This window comes from Ambystoma mexicanum, chromosome 1p (assembly GCF_040938575.1).
Source record: "Ambystoma mexicanum isolate Mex_15411 chromosome 1p, UKY_AmexF1_1, whole genome shotgun sequence".
In the NCBI taxonomy this organism is placed as follows: Eukaryota; Metazoa; Chordata; class Amphibia; order Caudata; family Ambystomatidae; genus Ambystoma; species Ambystoma mexicanum.
Genome location: NC_090921.1, coordinates 1,162,378,559 through 1,162,401,235, shown reverse-complemented (window position 1 = coordinate 1,162,401,235; position 22,677 = coordinate 1,162,378,559). Strand labels below are relative to the sequence as shown.

General features: G+C 46.5%; 1 protein-coding gene across 3 annotated transcripts in view; it reads right to left on the bottom strand.

The window, feature by feature from the left end:
- Window positions 1-233: 233 nt before the first annotated feature.
- HAUS5 (HAUS augmin like complex subunit 5) overlaps window positions 234-22,677 on the bottom strand; it is a 740,017-nt gene continuing 717,573 nt past the window's right edge. For all 3 annotated transcript variants that reach the window (XM_069604849.1, XM_069604848.1, XM_069604847.1), the window contains one exon: window positions 234-572. In XM_069604849.1, the coding sequence (XP_069460950.1) occupies window positions 446-572 (127 nt within the window). In that variant the 3' untranslated portion in view covers window positions 234-445. The remainder of the gene's footprint in view (window positions 573-22,677) is intronic.

Below are 22,677 nucleotides of genomic sequence, written 5' to 3'. Positions count from 1 at the left end.
CCACCGGCACATACTTCATAGAAGAGTATGTAGGTGGTAAACAACCACAGGTGAAACAAAACTAATGGCTACGACTATACATACATACTTTAATACTGATCATAATTTGGCGGTTGATGATAAAAGTACAAGCCCACAATCAAGCTATCCATGATACTGGCATACTTGTTCTTTTGTCTTCCTGGTAGGACGATCCCTGCGGAGAAGGATTTTATAGAAAAATCACACAAGACTTGATGAATATTTTTTTAATTTTAATTTTCCATTGTTATACTTTGATTACTTTTGCCATTAACTCCCTCCATACACCTCCCTCGTTCACACTTATGTAGAATAAGGAAGATGTGTTTTAAATTCACCATTCCTCAGACCTGTAGATATTCAGTCATTCTAGGGTGTGACCCCAGTATAATATAAAATCAATTCTGGTGACATGTCCAGTCTCTCAGGACCAGCCACTCTGCTGATTTGGTTGGTTTTTCACAGCCACCACCCATCTATCCTGCCAGTCTTTCAGAGTAAGGCCGTAACGTGTCTCTGATGGAAGTGCATGCTGGCCTGGCTGGTTCCACCTATGGAGGGGCAAAATAAATCATTGAATGGACAATGGAAGGAGGAAAGTGAATAGATAAGCGAACAACAGACGACAAGCGAGTAAAAGCACATCACAAGAAACAACAAGAAGAGTATAAACAAAGCAGAGTAGAAATAAGGCAAAGCCGGAATGGAATAGCAAAGAAACACTGGGAAGACGGCAAGAGAGAGCAACAAAGTGACAGGGACATATAGGAAAACAACAAAGAAAGGTGATCAAAGAAAGCAGTAATGGCAAAAAGACCACCACAAAGACTAGTAACAATAAAAAAGGGGATACAAATAAGAGCAGAAAGGAGAAAGATAAAAGTGAAGTCAGGAAAAATATAGCCAGAGTAACTGACAGAGGAGACGGGAGATCAGAGATGTGAGGAGATAAAACAGCATAAATGATAACGAAGAAAAGCAATGAGAGATAAAAAAAGAAGAGTGCAACAATGACAAATAGAAACAAAGAGAAGCAATGAGAAGAAAAAATACATACTTGCTGTAATAGTGGCCAATGTGCTTCTTTTCCATAATTTTGTTTCCTACATACTTATGGGAGTCCATTCTATGAGGAATAAACAGCATCATTCTGCACAGCTTTAATTCAGGAGCGGAGGCAGCGTACGTGGAAGCCATGTCAGACATGCATGGTTTGGCTGCCTCGATGGAATGCGGTTCAGTGTCTTCCCCATCTTGCGCCAGAGTTGGGCAGGCTAATGCAACTTTTGGATCTGAAAATGTTTTGGACTAGTACTCCCATGATCCCTCACAAGTGACTGCTGCTTAGAGCTGATGGGAGTTCCTGGTCCAAGATATTTGGAGAGCTAAAGGTTGCAGACCCCTGTATTAGTGGGGGATGGAGGGTGGGCATTGTAGCGTCGCATCACAGACAGCAGGTGATGCTAGTTACACGCAACAGTCACTGGTCATGTGACCAGAGTGGACGAGATAACGTAACCGCATGAATAAGCTTAGTGAAAAGCTGGCGATGACCCGTGTGAGTGTTTTATTTGTGAGCGGCGTGTGAGGCACGACCTCACAGGCATATGGAGGAAAGCAGACTATGCACAAGGAATCCAGTAGTCACTAGGATCAGTAACTTTCTTTCTAGGCAATGAGTTTCTGGAAGACAGCCAACAAGAAATCGAGGCCTTGGAGACCTTCTTGTAAAGTTTGGAACTGCATAAATATGTGAATAGGTAATCAGCCTTCCAAAAGCTCTTAGTGCCGTACAGGTCAAGCCTGATTCATGTGAAAAGAGGTCACGATATTAGCAAGAAAGACTGGGAGAGTACAACAGAGATAGCTCGCATGTGTATGGCCAATGTAACAGCTACTAAGAAGGGAATTATTGAAACCCCTAGGTTTTATGTCAGTTGTTGCCATGGCTCGATTGATTTAGGTGATATTGAGGACGGTGTCATATTCAGGTCCCACATCGGAGGAAGAACTTCCACTAGTAGAAAAAACCCTGCCAGCCATCCAAATGGCACTTTATCAACGGGTCAGAATTAAAAAAAAGGTGAAGATATCAGAGATGCTGAAAGCCCTTATAATAGCCACCAAATGAGTTCAAAGTCAATACTAATACGTGTTTTAGGGAAGAATGTTCTTTTTGCAATTTTCCTTCTATTATAAATTGATGGAACCTCCAGCTATTTTACTAGGCCTTGAACCCGTGCTTGACTTTGGAGGCATGTACAGCCCTTTTGCTTCACTTCCTTCACTCCTTATTGCAGGGGCACTTGTCAGCCCTTAAGGTTACAAGTGCAGGGAAACCGAGTTCCAGTTAGTAATTCCTGTGTTGTTTTTTAAGTATCAAACATCACTTTGCAGTAAAGTGTTGCAGGCATACTTTGTATCCCTTCTCCTCCTGCTTTCTGTAACATTGTGTTACCTTTTCGGAAGGGCCTAAGACAGACTGATGACAGTGAACTGTGTTTCACCTTTTTTTGGTGCACCAGGTTTTATTTAAATACAAAATTCCATTTTGAGTACCAGATACTAAATACAATAGCCAGGCTATGTGGCCATCTTGTTCTTTGGCTTTCTTCCTGCCCTCTCAGGTCTGGAAAAGCCATCGCAGGATCTGGCTGATTCCCGGGCAAAAGTTCTGCCTGTATCCGACACGCCAGAAAGGGGGTTGAAACTGCCTAGTCTAAATGAACATCCATGCCAAAGCACAGACGGTGCTGGGCAGATGTGGGATTTGAGATGGTCCATGATTGGACAGCCCATACCGGTTTAAAAGGTGCAGATCCTTGCCACTGTTGGGCTGGGCAGGCCCCAGCATGAAGTAGGAGATTATTGCCGGTGCTTTGTGCCTTGGACTGGTGTGACCAATTAGTCTGGACCTCTGCACCAGTAACCCACAGTCAGTTCACATAGGAAGTGTCCTGGGACAACCCTGTGGGCAGCCCATCCTCTGCAAAAGGCTATCCACTGCATTGGTTGCCAGCCCGAACTGAAGCTTGGGATTCTGTAAGCCATCAACTGGTGACCTAACATCGTCACTCCAGCTGTTGCTGCTTTACTAGATAAAGAAGGGGCCTACTGTGAGCTGCATCTTCTCGGCCATCTTGACATTTGACTGCTGACCCCGCACCGGGGGTTACTTTGATGCTTCCCTGCTTCTGTTATGTCCTGGAGGACTATTCATACGTTGATACCCGCTGTGGCTGCTATCATGAGGTGCCGTGACTGCCCAGCTGCAAATTTGTCAAGAGCGGTCCCAGAACCGGAGCTAGAAACCGCTGTGCAGCTGGACCCAATCACAAAACCATCTTTAGCCAGTGCACCCATGGACCTCCCATGGCAGAAGTGTCCCAATGACTAAATATCCCAAGAGTAGTCACACAGAAAATTGGAGTAAGGGGCACAAATGCACTTGCCTTTTATCATCCCCTCTTGCCAAAAGGGATTTTATGGGGGCAAAGGCCACTCCCCAACACATTCTTGCCTTGTTGTGATCACTGGAGTTCCCCCTTCCCTCCACCTCCCAGCCAAGGATACACCCCCAAAAATCCCATAGGGTAGCCCTTAGAGGAGTCTTTGATGAATCTGGACAATTTGTCCCTTATCCCCAGAGGGGTGCCACCCCTTTTGAAGTTGGGGCGGCGAGCCCGCTAAGCAAGACCCAGCCTACGGGTCTGGGCAAGTGGGACCTCACTGGGAGTGACTCCCCTCTCAGGGACAAGAACTCCCATTCCAAACCACTTTGTCCACTTATATGGATGTTGGAAAGACTGACTTCTCCTGTAGAGACTACATTCAACAAAGATCCTTCTTTGTTTCTATTAGCTTCAGGTAATACTGAACACCGCCTGAAGACCATCGTCAAGGAAGACAGACAATTCTTGTTACAATGACGTGCATAAAGAGCAAATTGTGAATGGAGGAGACTCCCACAGAGGGAGGAGAAAAGATGCTATGCAGAGGCAAGCCTAACCTGGAGGGGAGGAGCCATGTCAAGCCGCAGAGCTAGTCGTTGCATGTGAGGAGAGAGACCCACTAGATGGAGGCTGAACGGCGGGGGCCTTGACAGAGCAAGAGGCTCCGGTCAGGGAACGAGACTCAATGGGAAGACAGCAGTCTTCTCTTGTGATGGGACCACTGATGAACACTGGTGGGCCTTGGGCCCCGAACAGATGCAGAGACCAGAGAGGAGCCGATATCGCTGAGCTCTGCCCAGCAAGTGCCTGTTCCACTGGAAGTAACACTGTATGGAACACAGCCGCTGTTGAAGTGGGGGCACCAGGAAGTTCTGAAACGGACGACAGGTACCGAGAACAGTGGGAAAACGTTGCTAACATTGCATGTCACAGCAGGAAGAGCCGCCGAGAGTATGAGGGTTTAAAGCAAGTTTACTGGGCAAACAGGCCCACGAAAACAAAGTGGAACACATTACGAATATTGCATGTCATGGCTGCAAGAGCCACAAAGAGTGGGAGAAGTTGAGAAAGCTTATCGAGCACACAGTGCCCTGTAAACAGAGTAAATATTGATTGTATGTCAAGGCTGGAATAGCTGATCAGGCTAGTGAAAATGGCAATTGTAAAATAAAGGCATTCACAAGAGGACCACAGGAGTGTGGGGAAATCCCAATACCCAAAGGTGGGAAACAGAGTTGTCTTGCCAAGTAATCCTGAAGGGATGTGTATAATTGAACATAAAGCCTGAGAAGAATATCAGAAGAAACTGTTTTCTTTATCAAGGGGGAATGTGAAACCCATTACAAAAGTTAATTATAATTTCTACTAAGACTATCTGAAGATTGTGAGGACTCTAAAGATTTTGAGAATTATAGAGTTGAACACTCTGAGACTGTGAGCAAATCTACTACTAAGGGGCCAGGCAGAAGCCTACACTGAGCCTACACCGAGGCTGTTGTGCTAGCCTCCCGTCTTCCTTTAGTTTATTTTCGAAAGTGGTAAGGCCAGTTAGTTTAGTTGGTTTGATTAGGTTTCGGACATAAGAATTTTATTTTGGACTTTACGTGCACCCCTAGTTTTTGCTTTGCTAGGTAGGGAACTTCCCTCCTAGCAATAGGGCTAGTTAGGCGTTTTTCTTTTAAATTTGAATAAAACCGATTTGAACATGTCAATAAGTTGTATGACGACTCCTGGTTTGCACCACCACCCATATATTTCGTATTGATCTTCTAACTCCAAAGGTGCTTTTAAAATACATTGTTGACCAACCTGTTGTCTTTCCCAAAGCTTGAACTCTTGAGACTACTCCTCCTACCCCTTGCTCCCCCCACCTCCAATAAGCCTTGGGCAATGAGGTGAGCATCAGCTGGACCAGACCGGAAAGCTGTCTGGCGTCCTGGAGGGAGATCACCCTGAAAATCTGCAATCTCGCTACAGAATCGTTTATGGACATCTGCCAACATAGCATCAGCCTGACACAAGTACAAGGCCGAATGGCATGAACCATTTTTATGAGATTGGCTGGGGAAGACATTCAATGCTGTAGAAGACACAATCCAGCTGAAAGTTTAAAGGGAGGCTGCCAGAGAACGAGATAGGAGGGTGTCCTAAAAGATAATTATGCAGATGCTGTTACAATATAAGCTAAAATTGAGGCTCTGCCAAACCTTAGACACTTTTGCAATTACGCCCTTTTGTAACACCATAACCGACCACTCCTGGCCTCTAAGCCGCTGTATGCAGGAAACCGCTCCTATTTCAATGCACAGAGAATCCTCTACTGCAAGGCACAATAACTCTTCTACCCTCTCAATCTGTAATGAAAAGACCTTGAGGTTGAAGGGGGCTGTGCCTGGTAGAGGGATGAATGCCCAGCTGGGAAAATGGGACTAGGGAGTACTTAAAGTATGTACTTGAGCCAAAGCCATCTCTTGGTCATGTTAGGAAGATGTTGTGCTGTCCCCAAAGGTGTGACTAATTTCAGAGGGAGAAAGTGCCACAGTGGGCCACAATGCCAGAGCTGGTAGCACAGCTATTGACTGCCACAAAACGACCACTGCTCTGCAGGAGTACAGGAGCGAGTAAGTACTACAATTCACATTCAGTCCCATATGCTACTAGTAAACCAGCAGTGATCTCAACTAGATGTGAAACGCTGCATCCGGATAGGTATACTTCCTTCGCCTTGTGAAGGTATTATGGGCTGAGGGAAGGCTGTATTCTTCAGGAGAGATGTGAGCTAGCACAGAAGCAGTCCAAACAACAGCACTGAAGAAGAAAAATAAAATAATGTTCAGCCAAGGTTCTATAAAGATAGGATTGTTAAACTAAAGTTGCAAACAAATGATAAAAACACTAAAGGACCCACCACCCCTGCAAAGGCAAACAGAATTGTGGTAAATCTAGGGATGTCACCACACCCTCTCCGGGGAAACTCTCCTCTCATGTGGCCAGGTAAGGGCAGTCACTACCTGATCCCGACCCTGGAGAGGCTGCTTCTGGTAGGACCATATGGGGAGAGATAGGCCTCATGGGAGGGAATGAGACTTAACTGGCAGCAACATGGTATCTCCCTACCCACTCAGGGTATAACACCAACCCCTTGAATTCCCAAACCTGTATGGCATATTGTGATATAGATCTAGCAAATCCACTTTGCATTGACAGTAGGGCTCTCTGCAATACATTTTGTAAATGGACTGGGACGAGGAGGAGCATGAGAGCAATACAGAGCACTGAAGCTGCAGAACTAGAGACACGCTCTAGTGGTTGGATAGATTCAATAGGTGCCGCAACATTTAAAACGCCACCACTGCGAGGAAGATGGAACACCACTATACCCGATGCGGGTCGGGAAGCGAGGAAGAAGCCAGCTGTAGCGGGGAGCAGAAGAGCTCCAGCCTGCGCCGTCACAAGAAGCTCAGACGTTAAAAGGTACGCCGCACGGAGGCCTGCAGCAGGAGACTCTGTGGAGAGGAGGACACGGTAGAGTAGGTACTGGAGAGCGAACGGGATGCCAACAGAAGGAGGCGGTGCCCCGTTGGAGAAACCAAAGAGCGCAGAGAACGCTGAAGCCATCACAAGAGACCAGTGAGTTTAGAGAGGGGATTTGAGACACCAGGGTGCTTTGCAGTGTATACCGCATGCTGAGGAGAGACAGTGATATTTACTGGGCGAACCTGAGCAAGTGAGCTGGGACGCAGAGTGCATGGCGGAATGAAACCAATGAAAGGGGGTCGAAGACCCAGTGTCAAAAAGAAGCAGACTGTAACCTGTGGAGGAAGTCCTGGCAGGAGAGTATACCAGGCACACTGTTGCGAGTCTGGGACCCGCGCCCAATCACAAAGTGAACATTGTGAAAGCCCTGTCAGGAGAGTATGCCCAGCAATGTGATTGCGAGTCTGGGACCTGCACCTAATTGTGAATAAACAGCCAAGAAGAGAAAAGCAAACCTCTCAGGTGTGTGAAATCCAGGGGAAGGATACCATACCCACTGGACTGGAAAGTTGAATAAATTGTAAAAGCCAGGGAGATGAAGATAACCCCTTCACTGTGTGAAATCCGGGGGAAGGTGTAATGCGTGTGCCATAATGAGCTAAAACATGGCGCTGGTGTGTGGCCATTTTGGACATTCAATTCCAAACCGCAATGAAAGTCTACGTTTCTGTGAGCTCAGTTAGAAGGCGGACATGAATTCTCCAATGTGAGCGACTGGCAGTCGACACAGTCGTCCGTATCGTGGGCCTCCCCGAGGCACCAGAGGCAGGCGTCGTGCGAGTCCGTGACCGACATCTTGGACCAACAGTCCCCGCATTTCTTGAAGCCCGGACGCGGTGTTGAAGACGAAGTAGACATCGCCACAAACAGGTCTTCACAAAAAAAACAAACAGGTTCAACGAAACGAGAAGAAAACAGCAAACTCCAAAGAGTCGAGGCGTACCGAGATTCACGAAGCGAACACGTTCGCGGAAAAAACGGAACTGAGGCTATAGGCGTCGTGCGTCCTACTTATCACATCGGGTGACGTTGGCCGTCGGAGGTCCTCGGGGACGGCGCATTGATGTCATCGACGCAGGACGCAGACGCCAAAGATTTTCCGAAGCAGCACAGCTGTGGACATTATCTGTCATAGATATGGAATACGTCGGAGGACCCAATCCCCTCGAAATTATATTATGACACAGATGAGCTCCCTATGAAGTATAGTACTTGTATTGTTCACTCAAGGACGAGCCGAAAAGGGAGTTGGAGATGTGCAGGTGCACTGATAAGGGTTGCTGGGAATGAGCGAGCGGGAGACGAACTGGGTTTTTCCACTACTGACTGGATTTCTCTGCTCATTGCTTCCCATGACTGCTGTCTGTCCTTCGGCCAGGGACAGTTGGCAACCTAAGGGAGTTGTGGGTGGGGGACAATTTTACCCCATAAGAGGAGAGGTATCCTGATGGTAGATAGAGAATTGGAACCCTGGGTGATGAAGTTTCGCTGAGGGAGGACGCTCTGTTCCAGACCCTGTTAGCACGTGTGATCTCTCTACCTACTTGCATCGAGACTGGGTAGTGTCGTAGTGGCCGAGATGAAGTGTTTTCCTTCAACTGCACTAACGGTGATGTAGACCTGGTTTGTAGCTATCCTTGTCTGTGTGTCTATGAATAACCAATTGCATTTATTCCAATAGATATCTGTATGCATAGTAAGTGTGAATAAAGGGCCTGTAAAGAGCCAATTATATTCCAATTGTGAGTCTGGGTGTGTATAATTGCCTTCCTGAGTCCAAGAACGTCTGGTCCTTGTAATAAGGTAAGTGGTTCTAGGGTCATTACACGTGACAGAAAAGCAAAAAGGAAGGGAGCCATACACCTGGATTGGAAAACCGAATATTTTAAGGAGAGACCTGTGATTGTGAACTGTGAAGGGCTTGAGAAACTCAGGGGAAGGGGGAACCCCCCCCCCCCACCCCCACGCGAGACCTCCCCTCTCAGAGGATTGTGGAACTGTGATTATTTGTTTATTTTTGCACTTTTTGGAACTTTGAGTTGGAACTTTGAAAAAAACTACAGATGGCCAGTTGAAAGACTATGTCCCTTTACACTTTATTTTGAGTTTAGCATGTAAGGTTCAGGTAGGATTTTGGACACAGGACAGAAAACTCTTTACTTTTGGACATTCTGGCACTGACATGCTTTAGTTTCGTCGAGGCAGGAAAACCCCTCGTAAAGATGGGCCAGATAGGTCTTTCTTCAACCCTCTCTTTTCTTTAATAAAAGTCTATAGCAACCATCACAATGTCCCTGTGTCCAAGTCTTACTCCCGATTCCTTACAGAATGCAGATTTGGGACAACATGGGTATTCTGTGTAGTCAGGCAAACAGTTTCTGCAGCATCTTCCAGTTCAAAGTATTTGTCTTAAAAAGATCAGGAATGGGGTCTTAAATGTAACTAGAGCCCATTAAAGGAGGACAGAGGGGACAGAACTTGCTGTACGTTTATTCTTGTTTTGCAGACTTTTCAGTGTAGAATCTTGAGTCTGGCCACTTTCAGTGAGTAGGTGAGCGGCGTCGATGGGATTGAACAGCACAGTGCGGTTCGGCAGTCATAGTGGCTGGCGGGTTGATGACGCTGAGAAATACCAGGCAGTGACGGGTCAGCTGCACTGGAAGAAACGTGGCCTTGATGATTGCAGAGAAGCAAATACTTGCCTTTGGCAGTGAGCAGGCTCAACAGGGTCTACTGGTACTGCAGTGCTGGAAACATGGGGCTCAAAGAAGCTGGTAATCAGGCAGACAGAAGACTTGGCAGGTCTTGCATGTGGAGACAACGCACTAAGGTCAAAAATTGAAAAACATTGCAGCAGCTTGGACAGTCTCAAAGGCGCCCCAACTGGCAAAATGGTTCAGAAATGCAAGGAGAGCAAGGGTAACTTTTTTGGTTGTTTGGTTGCTGGGGAACTCTGTCCAGTGTTTCTGAGAGCTGGGTAAGTCCTTTCTTCTGCACTTCTCATCCAGGAAAGTCTTAGAAAGCACTTCAGGGTTCTCCGTGAGCTTGTTCTGGGTGCCAGTGGTCTTCGCTGCAGTAGGCCCTGTCTAGCGCACAGATCAACCCAAATGTCATAATGGATGGTTAAAGGAAAAGGCTTGCCCTTTTCCTGGAGGTTTACGACTATGGAAGATGGCTTTGGAGAAGATTTTCTTCTGAGCGAGTCGAGATGAAATCCTTCAGATGTCCCAAGACGATTCACCATGGGGGTGGTATCACCCCCTTAAATAGCCAATCTCCTACAGTGATTTGGTTCACTTCTAATCTTCTGAAAAGGGTTCAATTCGAGTGCTTTGAACGAGGCAGGTGAGGTGGGAGTACAGGAGATTTGGGAGCCTAAGGAATTCCCAAGATGGTGGAACCCTTCTCTTTTTGGAAAGTTCTCACCTGAGCTACTCAACTCTGCCCCTGCATCAAAAAGTCTGTTAATCACCACCCTGGTGTTAATCTGTTTTGCATGGCAAAGCCTGCCCTTTGAAACACTGGATTCTCCCTGCTACCTCAGGTAGCCCCAGCCTTCGTGGAAGGTGAGAAACCTTTCCCTGGGAAGACGAAGGATTTTGCAGAGGCAGAGCCCAAATGGTCAGTTATAAGTCACTGAGTGCAAGACATTGAGTACATATGAGGCCCTAACAAGGAAGGTCACTATAATCCCAAGCTGATAATAAAAGGAGACAACCCTTTTTGGCAAATGTACTTGTGGATTCCCAGAGGCCACCAAACCATAGCCACCCACAGATTACGTTCTGGGAGTACGCAATTGTATGATTTCAATAGGATCAGGCTAACCGAGGGTTGAAGTTAGATCCTGGCTGTTGGAGCTTTGTACTCCAGCAGTCTGTTGGCAGGAATGCAAATGTCATTTTGTTCTGCCATGCGGCCAAACTACAGGGCAGCTGCTGGGAAGGGTCAGTAGACAAGTCCAGCAGTTACACAATGCTTGCACTATGATTCGTAGCCTGGAGCATCTTAAAAGGTGGTTTAATTAGCCAACCTCACCTTTAGAGAAAAATCTACCCACGTCATTTGATTGATAAAAATCAAATAAACTCAAGTTATTCCGCCCTCACAGATGGCATTATGTCCCAGCGTTGCAGGCGGAAGATTAGGCAGTTGTGGTGACATAGCCTGGGGCAAAACCTCTATCAACCCCTCAGTGTACGTGGGCATGTCCAAGGAGTGCATGATATGTTGGAAGCACACAATAAAAGTCCTAGCTCAAAGCCTGTGATGCAGAGGCAGGCATTCAAATGTAGGTTGAAGCCTGGTACCACGTGGATTGCCTACGTGGTGTCATTCAGGGGTCAGAAAGCTGCTTGGCCCCTGCAGGAGGGGCATACAATGTGGACCAAGGTTCAAAGTTCATGGTTGAAAATCAACTAAGAACACAAATCATTCCCTGCTCACCTTGGGAGGAGACATCATGGAGGAAGAACCTCTCCCATACCCGAAAGGCTGCTGACGCTCCAGAGGAGAGGATCTAGCAGACTCCTGTGTGAAGACACAAATCTGTCATGGTCAAAATTGTGCGGGAGCACCCCAGATGGCAGACCACCTTTGTGCCTTTGTGGAGTCTTGAAGCACCGGGATCATGTGAAGATTTATTTTTATTACCCTTGCACAAAGCCTACCATCTGTGGAGATGCTATGGCCAAGACCTAGTAACAAATGGAAACACTTTGCAAAAGACTCCACCGTCAGGCTCATACTTCTTGGGGTGGGATGCCTCAGGGATGGTCTCTGGAGGCCGAGGCGTCACCCCAGGACAAGATCCAGCTAGGACAGAAGGCCCCTTGGTGTTTTCACTAATACAAAGCCCAGAACCATCTGTCTCCACCGGTGCAAGCCATCCTTGAAAGGAGTAGGCAGGTTGGGCTGCCAGAGGGGGGAAAAAGGACCACTTTTCCTTTTCCCCCTTTCGATATGACTGCTGCAAGAAATCCAGTGATGGCACAGTGGCAATCCTGTCACCCCAAAACACGTTTAAGGACCCAATGTGAAAGGGAGTTGTAGGAGATGCATGGTCCTCAGTCATGATCATGTTTGTGACAAAGTGACCTTGTGATCATCGTCACGTGGACCTAGAAACAAGAAGGTTCCTGAAGCAAGTACTTTCCCCTGTTTAAATCACACAAGGCATTGGAAAGGAAAACAGACTGCAACTCCCAGAATTACCCTTTGTAAGAGGTAATACCGACAGCCGACCAGGGAAGAGTCCAATATGGAATTAGAAGGAGGTGGACAAGAGAAGCTCCAGTCAACTCCCTGGGGCTAGGAAGGACGCAGAAGAATGTGATCCAAGCCCAAGTTATCTGGACCTGGATAACACACCCGTGTTAGGTAAACTACATTTTACCTAATCCCACTCTTCCAACCAAGTGAAAAACAGGACGGGAGTAGGAAAGCACACTTACGGATTTGGAGGCAGGGAGCCTATGGGAAGGACCTGAGCACCTCACAGAAGCGCCCTGCACCCCCAAGGAGGACAGTCCTGGAAACCTCTGATTCTTCTGCCCTTGGACGTGCAGAAGGAACCCTGTAGCAACTGGACCTCCAAAGCGCTTCACTTGTTATGCAAGCTGAGGTAAGACGTCAGGAGAGCCCACGTTTCCCTTACAGCCCCAGGCATGATGGGGAGAGATCCCTGAAGACCCTCCCCTCTTTGGAACAGAAAAGAGAAACCTCAACAACAAATCAGATGCGAGGAGAACTGCTTTCATTAATTAACACCACCAAAAAGAGTTCACAGCCCGCTGACTGACATGCTGACCAGATAGGAGAGCCAAAGCAAACTCCAGGGCAATGGAACCTTCCAGCAACAGAAAAGGATGACGAAAAGCAGCTGGAGCCGAGTTAGCAGTGAGAACGTTCTGGATTGTGATTCAAGGTGGTGGCTGGCCCATTTTAAGACTTCCCAAAGGTCAGAACTACTAAGCATCCCTGCCACACAGTTTGCCCAGGACAGTCATGTGACATCTCCACCCAATCAGTTTGAAACCATTCGGCCCAAGTCCTATGAAAGGTTCAATCCCCAGGAAAACAGTGATAGGGAGTTCCAGAGTAAAGAGCCTGCGAGATGCAGAAGAGGTACTTTGAAGAGTGCTAGAAAGGAATGGTCAGAGAGCAGGAGAGGAGGTTGGAATTAGTGAAGAGTAAGGTGGAAGTGGAGTAGGGAGTGGATGAAAGGAACAACAGAAGGAGGCAGGGACATAGGAGATTGACAGATGCAGAGAGGAAAGGTTGTATATTAAGAAACATTGGAGATTGGAGCCACCATTCAGACCAGTCCGTGGGTCAAAACCCTTGGCGTTTATTTAGATGTTAATCTAAATATGAATAAACATGTCAGCCAGCTGAAGGTCTCGTGTGCCTACACAACGTGCCTTATTAGGCAAATTAAATCTTTCCTATCCGCCTCTAATACTGTGGCGCTTGCTGTTGCCTTGATCAATTCCAAACTCGATTATAGCAACTGTCTCCTTGCAGGTACATCCCGGTCTAACCTGGTCTAACCTGGTCTCATTACAGGTTGTTCAGAGCAATGCTGTCCGAGTTGTTTGTGGTATCTCTAGAAGGAACTATGTCACTGAAGCCCGCAACTCCCTACATTGGCTTCCTGTTAAATACTGCATTACAAATAAGGTACTTACCCTTAGCTATAAGTGCCTCACTGATAATGCCCCATCGTACTTGAAAGAAAGGATTAAACTCTCTCGGTCATCTCGCTCACTTCGATCTAATAATTCCAATAATCTTGAGCAACCTCAATATAAGCATACTCGTTTCGGTGGCACTAGCTTTAACTCTTGTTACCCCACGCTTCTCGAACTCCCTCTCCGTTTCTCTGCGTACCTGTTCAGAGTTCTCTTCTTTTAAGAAATCTCTTAAAACAATTTCTTTTTCAATCCACGACTAGCGCTTCCTAGCTCCTGGGGCCCATCGGGTTTTTTATGCTCTGATCTTTTCGAATGAGCTCTCTTACTTTCTGCACACTGAGGACTACCGACAAGGTGCGCCCTATCAAAAATAAATAACTACCATGACATCAAGGGGAAGACAAGGAGTATAGTCAGGAGGGGTGACAATGTAAGGGAGAAGCCAAGTGTTTTAAGTGGGTCAGGAGATAAAGAGGGGGAAGAATACCTGAAAGAAGGTTAGAAAAGACCAGACAGAGGTAAAAGAAGAGCAGACCTGCTTTACAAATGAGGGGTGCGAATAGAGGAGGGCTGGAGGTATGATGAAATGAAAGTAGGAAAGAGAAGAGGAGAGATTAGGAGGTGCAGGAAAAGTCCCTTCAGGTGCCATTAGATACCACTGCGACTCATCATATGGCACTACAGTCAGGACCTCAAGACAGGGAGGTGAAGAAGGCATCCTGCCCCACCCTGTAGTCTCTCTCAAGAGGACAATCCTCTTGATGGCAGTTCTGGGGCCATTTACCACCCCACCCAGCCATTGCTGCCGCAGTGCCTAGGCTAAACATGTAGGGCCTCAAGAAACAAGTAGTGGAGGACAAGAAACCAAATCTACAGACTGAGAAGCCATGAAGCAAGTATGTGGAATGAGTGATGGAGAAGGTGAATATATTCCAGAAGAGATCCTTGTACCAAACCCAGATACTTTTTGTTTGTACAGAGAAATGTTTGATACCAGAGACTTTTGTTTAAACTCAGATGTTATGTTGTTGAACTCATGAAGAAGAAATCTTGTACAGTATTGGGAAGGGAACGTAAAATAACCCCCCTATTTGTGACAAAGAAAATAAACAAGCTAAAATGCAATTGTCATATTGTGTCATATGCAGCTTTCATTACAGGTCCCAGGTACTCTGTCAGAGAGAGTAGGGATCACATGCCAAGAACTACTCAGTGCATGAATAGCAGGAGGAAAAGCTTGTTTGACCTGGCAAACCGCTGAAAAAACGCCAGAAATGAGCATGAAGGGAAGAAAAGAAAAAAATAAATACACAAAGAAGGGCAGCAAAAACAACAGAAACAAATCAAGAGCATATGTCAGGTGGCTGGAAGGCCCCCCCTCCCTAAGTTTACATACTTGAAAGAGCTGGAGGGCACGTGTAGAGATTGTACTAAACAAGCATGTCACCAAAGAGTTCTGCTCACAGTTAAACTATCCTCCAAATCCAAGCAAGAATACAATTGTGAAAGTGAGCCACCATGATTCCTGGCACTTTGCTGGGTTGAGGTGTAGTGAAAAGCAGGTACGCAAAATAAAAGTGGGTCATACTTATGAAGATGAGAGCTACCTGGGCAGACGTAAAGCATGCTTGTAGGGCAATATGATTCAAAAAAAGCACACTCACAAACCAGAAAGAAATGTTAAAAACTGTGCGGCATTGATGATGGCTACTGTCGGATCATATTTTCTTTTTGTTGCTTTCCTTCCAAATTCTTGCTGTTGCTTTGAACCTGTCCTGACCTTTGAAGGCAAGTCCAGCCTTTTTGTTTTACTTACCTTGCTTAGCTCATCTGAATTGGGGGCACTGATCAGTGCCTATGGCTATCACTATGAAATTCCTCCGAACACTGCACAAGTCTACTTATGGTAAGGTGCCATAGGGGAACTTTGTATTCCGTTCTCTTGGTTTAATTAACATTCTGTTACTTGCATGATGTGTCCAGGACGGGCTTATGATAGACATTGTTCTACTGTGTTTAACCTTTTGTGCATTTTTCTGCATTATGCATTTTAGACTACCAATTAGAGTGACACAAGATTTTGCCTTGTCCTTTGACTATCTTGTATTCTGGCCTTCTTCAGATATTCCTTATAAAGGGAAGCCTTTTCCCTGGCAAAGTGGCGGTATGTGTTTGTGGTCAGACGTGGGGGATGCGACTGGCTAGGATGTGTACTGGGACCAGAAACAGTGTGTATGTTGCTGGGCAGATGTGGGGCCCGCAGGTGGCCCATTATTGGATAGCCCATACCAGTTTGAATGGTGCAGTTACTTGCCATTGGTGGGCTCCGCGACGACTGCAGCGCGGATTTAGGATAAGAGAAGGGCTCCTATAGCCATTCTTTAGATGGTTGTCAGGGACAAGGCCCTTTTAAAAAGCTGCATCACGCTGAAGACCTGTGGATCATTGTTGCAGACAACCAGCATTGCCTTTATCAACTGTCATTGCTTCTTTGTCTATACTTTGTAGGCTTTCATTGGTGTTTCAACCCCTAAACCGGAGGGAACAGCCTATCTAAACCCCTGCTTGAGGATCCTGCGCCTGGAAGTTTCCTGTGGAGTGACCAGCTCCTGCCTGGGCTACCTTGTGGCACTGCCACCTTCCAGAGTTCAGACTTAGGACTCTGCTGCTTCTCAACTGGTGAGACAAGAGACCTTGCCCTGCAGTTGCAGCTCTTCACCAAAAAAAGGGGTTATCAGGTGGTAATATTGCGGCAAAAATGTCGCCGGCAAAAAAAATCGTGGCAAAAATGCTGTGGTTTGACCCGGTACAGGTGTACCCCATTATACCATTCTAGGGGAGCAGGGGTTGCGGGGTGTCCCCCCACTCCCCTTCAATGGTATAATTGGTCTTGGGGTTGCGGGGGTGTCCCCCGCATCCGTTAGATGTTTTTGGTGGCAAAACCATGGCATTTGTGCAGCGATATGTTGTATTCACTGCAATTTTTGCCACAATTTTAAGACATGGAACCGAAAAGGGGCCTTAAAGCACCTGCATCTTTGTCTTTGCCATGAGGTTCTTTTTCTGCCACCTGACTGCAGTGTTCATCGTGGTCTCCAGTCTGTATGGTGCCCTGTGTGTGCTCTGAGGTTGTCAGCATTGTGGTGGTCTCTTCTTTATCGTACCAGGGTCGTCCAGCTATCCAGTGTCAGAAACTCGCTCTCCAGAGTGCAGAATCACTGATGAGCCAGATCTAAATCCCAAATCTGAAAATGACCTATGCATTAGCGATGCCTAGAACCACTCCAACAGAACAAGGACACAAGGTAAGTTGGCACAACAGAGTAAGAGGCTCAAGAAGTGGTTTCTGACAATCAGAACAGAGTGAGACTGGGGCAGAAGGGGTTTGAGTTAAACCTGTATCTGACCCCCCCCACCCCACGTCCCGTCTCCATTCGGTTTAACTAGCACAAAGTCCTAACCCTACCAACTCCTGTGCCTGGTTTTGAGAGATGTAACTATTTCTAGTGTCAATGTAACTATTTTTCCTCTGATAATGTAAATGACTTTGTGCTATTGGACTAAGTATGTCTTATCTTTTGGTGGCTTTTGGCTGTATGTTTGAATTGACTGTAGGGTGCACATCATTTTTTCTAATATGTCCTAAATATTTAGGGTTAACATGAACGTGGTGTGTTTTTTGGTATCTGGACTACTAGAGTTACTTTTAATACTAGTGTCTTAATGTCGGGCTCTTCCCACCCCTTTTTCTTTAAAAGTAAAGTGCAATCAGCAAGTAGTTAACCCAAAATAGTCCAAGAGTGGGATGTGTTATATAAAAATGTACTGTTTTCATAAATATACTAGGCATTTTTACTGTGTTAATGTACTAATAGAGATCTGTGTGTGTAGCTTACTAAAGCTGCATATTTTGCAGTAACCAGTGTGGTGGCATTCCGTTGAATAATTGTGTGGACTAATTGTACCTCCGTCAGCCTTCTTTCCCCACCCTCCAGTTAAACCTCACTGGTCTGCTACAATACACACAGTATAGAGGTTTGGCTTCTTTTTTGGGTTGGGTGTACTGCCCTCATGACAGGCCTGTACAAAAACATCCTCAAAAGGGTAATTTAAAGTTGTGGTGTGGCTGCAGAGGTTCTTCATCCTGAGTTTAGCCTGGTGACCTTCAGTACAGTTAGGTTGTTGATGGACAGCAGAACTGCTGAATCGCTGTAGCAAGTATTCAAGCAAATAACACTCTGAACCTGCGACCCTTGGACATCTGTTAGGAAAGATTTTCATTTTGAAGCTTTCCCACCATGCACATCAATGAAACCCTCAACTCTTTGCTATGATTCGATTCCGGTCTTGGCTTTTGGGGGTACGTAAAGCCTTTTTGCTGTACTTCCCTTGCTTAGCTCATCTGTTGTGGGGCACTGATCAGTCCCTAAGCCCAATAGTGCAGTGGGACCCGGCTTCTCTTGTTTTGTATGCTGCACACATCACTTTATAGTGAAGCACGACAGCGGTACTTTGTAGCACTTTCTCTTTCAGTAGCATTTCAGTTACTTTTATTATGTGTCCAAGATGGGCTGGCAGCCGCAGATCATTTTCTACAGTGTTTTTCGCTTTTCTTCGCAAGCACTTTTGCATTTTTCTGCATAATACCATTTTGAGTACCATATACTCAAAATGGCAGTGACACATTTTTTTGCCCTGTCCTTTTGCCACCTTGGTCTGGAAATAGCATAAGGCAAGCCCTTCCTGGGCAAAAAAATGAGTTCCACAGGCAAAGCAGCAGTGTCAGCATCTGGCCAGATGTGGGGGTTGGGACGGTCTAATACCAATCCTCATTCAGGCCAGGGATATGTCTTACTGGGCAAAAGTATGGCAAAAGGCTGCGGGCTACCATGGCTCAAATTTGAGATAAAAGCAGGAGTCCTGCAGTCATTCTTCAGATCGCTGTTGCAAAGAGTTGCAGCCAGCTGAAAATCCAAAGCCGACCATTAAAGATACGCAGCACTGCTGCCTGCAATGTCCAGTTTCTCAGGACTGATCACCTGAAGACCCTTGTCAAAGATTGAAACCTTGGGCTGGTGGTACCAACCAGTCTGGACCGCTGCTTGAAAATTCTGTCTTAAGAAGCCTTCGGAAGCATCATGTGGGCTGACCATGGCATCTTCGGTACATCGGTCCCCATTCTGAGTTTCGGCTTGGAACTTTGCAGGTTGCCACCTTGTGGGCCAAAAACCTTTCCTCCTGCAGCTGTGTAGCACAAAGAGGACCTTGCTGGAGCACTGTCTTTGTTCTTGCCATGTGAGTCGCCCGTCACCGCATAATTGGTGTGTTCTTTGCTGCCGCTTGCTTCCATCGTGTCATGTGGGTCTTCTATCATTGTGGGACCTTTGTCGTCCATTGTGAAGATGGAATTTTAGAATCTGGCCTGGCGGACAGATTTTTGGAGGCCACCCTAGTTATAGTGAACAGGGACTCTTTAGAGGTTAGCCACAACACAAACAAGGTAGCAAAGGAGAGCAGTCAAGACTTATTCTCAGGAATGTTTGAGTGGGGTCAGAGGCTCTCAATGGGTCCACACAGTAGGGCACAAAATATTTCAATTCAGACAGGCTTGTACAGTTATTATAATCCATCTGAACAAACTCAAAAATGAATCCAACAGATAGTATTATTGCACAATCATCTATGATACTGATGTATACATTCATCATCGGTTCAAATATACATCAAATGACTTATTCAGCAAAGCAGGTAACAATATCATATGCCTATAAATGTTCACAAGTCAATAACCTAAGGTAACCAGTCCAAACCCTAAGAAGAATGGGGCCTTGTGCCCAACAGTCACAGGAGCCACAATCTTTCTCACCAGAATGGTGCCTCTCTAGGTAAGCTGTAATTTACTTGTGTTGGTGATAATTCAAGAAGTTCTTTCACGGCTTTGCTAAATGTAAGTAAAAGTTTTCCTGAATTTCAGGATACTCTAACCAGGTTCGAGAACCAAAGTTGAGAAGAATGGAACGCAGGAGACAAAGGGACTTATTCCCCATGTTATCCTATGGAGGACAGGGTTTACTTATCCCCTCCACCCCTTTTCCTAGAAGACTTTGTGGATCGTCGGGAGGGGTGTGGGGCTGGCTGGGGGCTCAGTCTTCCGTCATTGGTTCCGGTAAGTGGTGCCAAGGAGTTGCGGGTTCAAGGATTCTTCCAGTCGGGTGCAGCTGCAAGATGCAACCTGTTGATGAAGAAATTCAGGAAACACTGATGCAGACCTCGCACACTTCACAGGTTGGAGGAAAGCGAATCCCAGCAACAGTCTCTGCACACAGGTGACGCACAGCGTCCTTCCAGACGCAGTCACAGATGCTACTGCGGGACAGGATCCCTTGATGCTGGGACACTGAAATTAGGGTTCAAGGCGACAAGCTGGCAACCACCGAAGTTCCAGACTCTAAAGTGGCGAGGTAGTCCACCAAGCAGTTCAGGGACACTTCCAAAGGCTCTGAAATGGCAGGATTCTAAAGAAGGCGTTGAGACTAGTTGGTCCCACTAGTCCAAGGGCTGAAGCACTGCTCAGGGTCTTTGGAGAACAGGCAGAGGAGCAGGGCTGCCTTGGGCTGAATAGTGGAAGGGATGCTGGGCCACTTCAGGAGTCCTCTTCGGATCTTCAGCAGGCTGCTCTTCTTCACGGGATTCTTGGCTCCAACGATGATCTGAAGAAATGGCTGCAGAGGTCCTCCTCTTATCCAAATCTTGAGCTAGTAGCAAGTCCAAGCCTATCAATGTTAAGGATCTGCACCATTCAAACAGCCAGTTGTTGTTCAATAAAGGACAACTACTGGTTTCACATTTGTCCCCACCTAGACCTTCTGGCACCAAGGATGTGGAGCGGGACCAGACAGTCTCACCCCCTTCCTGGGCCACACACAAGCACAAAGGCATCATTTGCATGCTTTCCCAGGCAAATGCATGACCTTATGAGCCAGGAAGAAGGCCAAACAACAATATGGCCAGTGAAGCAAGTGAAAATCTCGTGGCACAGCAATCTTAGGGTACTAGCCACGTTTAGGACCCATAAGCGATAAACACGGGTGTGCACACTAAAAATAATGCAACAATGGTAAAGTATCTGCTGCCACCAGGTGCTGTGTGCAACGTTAAAGAGTACAAGAATTAAACAAGCGAAAGTACTGATAGTATGAAGGACTGCTCAGTTTCCCTATAACAATGAGCAAAATGGAAGTGAAGCTGAAGGTTTTACTGCCCTTCAAAAAGTCAGAACAGGTTTTATAACAGAGTAAAATGAATAAGGGTCCATAGAAACTATGGAGGGAAAGTTGGAAAAAGAGAAATCTTTCCTAACATCCATCTGCAAAACATCCGGAACCGCCTTTTCGGTGCACTGAACTACCAATGGAACGTTTTACTTATGTGTTGGTTTTCCTAATGCTTGTTTTTTCGATTTAAGACCTGCTACTCTCTGCAAAAGCTATTTTATTCGGACTTGCAACACTTAGTGGCAAGATTTACCTTAGCAGAGGAGGACTTCTCAAGTGATAGGGTCCTTAGTTTATAGGACATGGCACACTATTTTCTTTACATCTCTTAATTTAACATTGCTTTTACATTACTTTAACTGTTTTTCACCGACTTTACTACTTACAGTTTTGAGATTTCATATCTGAATCACTTCTGTTTTAAAATTAAAGTGTGGGTGATGTGACAATTCCAAGTAAATCACCTCCCCAAGGGGTAGCAAACCCTTTGGGAATACGGTGGTCTGACAGCTATGCTTACCCCCCCCCCCACGTAATAGGGTAAGCAGGGTCCCTGTGCAGGTGACACACCGTTAGCAGATAGATGATCCAACAGGGCTATACGTCACTAACCCCTCTCCCCAGGCGCAAACACCTTTGTAGTGCATCAAGGGATTGGATTTTGCGACGAGCATGAACACCTTTTACTAATGGCTGACTTGGCTTCTAATCCTAAGTATGCACAATCTCCTGTGAAGGCTAAGGAAAGACAATGGACCCAGCCCACTGGAGGAAAGTCGCTGGACAAACAAATCACAGAGGAAGTTAAGCAGGCCCCACTGAGCTTAGCCATGGCAAAGACGCCAAAGGAGGTGTGACCGAAAAGAGACAATGCCAGTGTTGGTGGCCAGAAATGTGACGCACACGAGTAGAGTGCAGCGAGGCACAGCTAATGGTCAGCCCCGAGAGGCTGTGAGAACAAGGGAGAAGAGTCTCCAAAAGCAAACGCACAGTCCAGTTGAAAAGTCACGCAAGTGACTCAGCACCGACCAAGCTACGAGAACAAAGGGGAAGAGTCCCCGAAGGCCGATTTGGAGCCCAGCTGAAAAGTCAGATATGCAACTCTGCGGTGAGAGGAGAGCCGACCAGACTCAACGCCTCCCCTGTGGAGCACCACTCAAGGCAGTCGGGTATGCGATGGCTGAACTGGAGAGGGAGGCAGGCAAAGCAGACAAAGAGGGAAATAAACCCAGAGTGGAGAAAGGAGAAGGTGAAGAGCCCCGAAACACACAGAAAGAGCAAGTGCCAGAGTAGGGAGTGAGAATAAAAAAGAGCTTCAGAGTGGGGAAAGCCTGAGAGAACCCCAGAGTGGAAAGAGACCGAGAAAGAGAGAGACCTGGGCTAGAACACATAGATAGCCCTTCCAGCACACCAAGAACCGTCTTTCTTGAATTATGGACAAAGGCCTTTACTAAAAAGGGACAGGACTGGGGTCAGAAGCTAGTATCCATTCCTTCCAGACTAGTAGTTGCACAAATTCCTTCTTTGTTGTGCTTGTTTTCTTTCGGAAGATGGGGAAAGTGATTAGGTTAGAGTAGGATTCCAAGGCAGGCCTACTCCTCCTTTGAATGCCTGGTCTGCAAATTCTTTAGCTCTAGAGGCATCTCCCGGACTGTGGCTACCATCTACAGACCACCTGGCCAGGTCGCCTTCTTACTC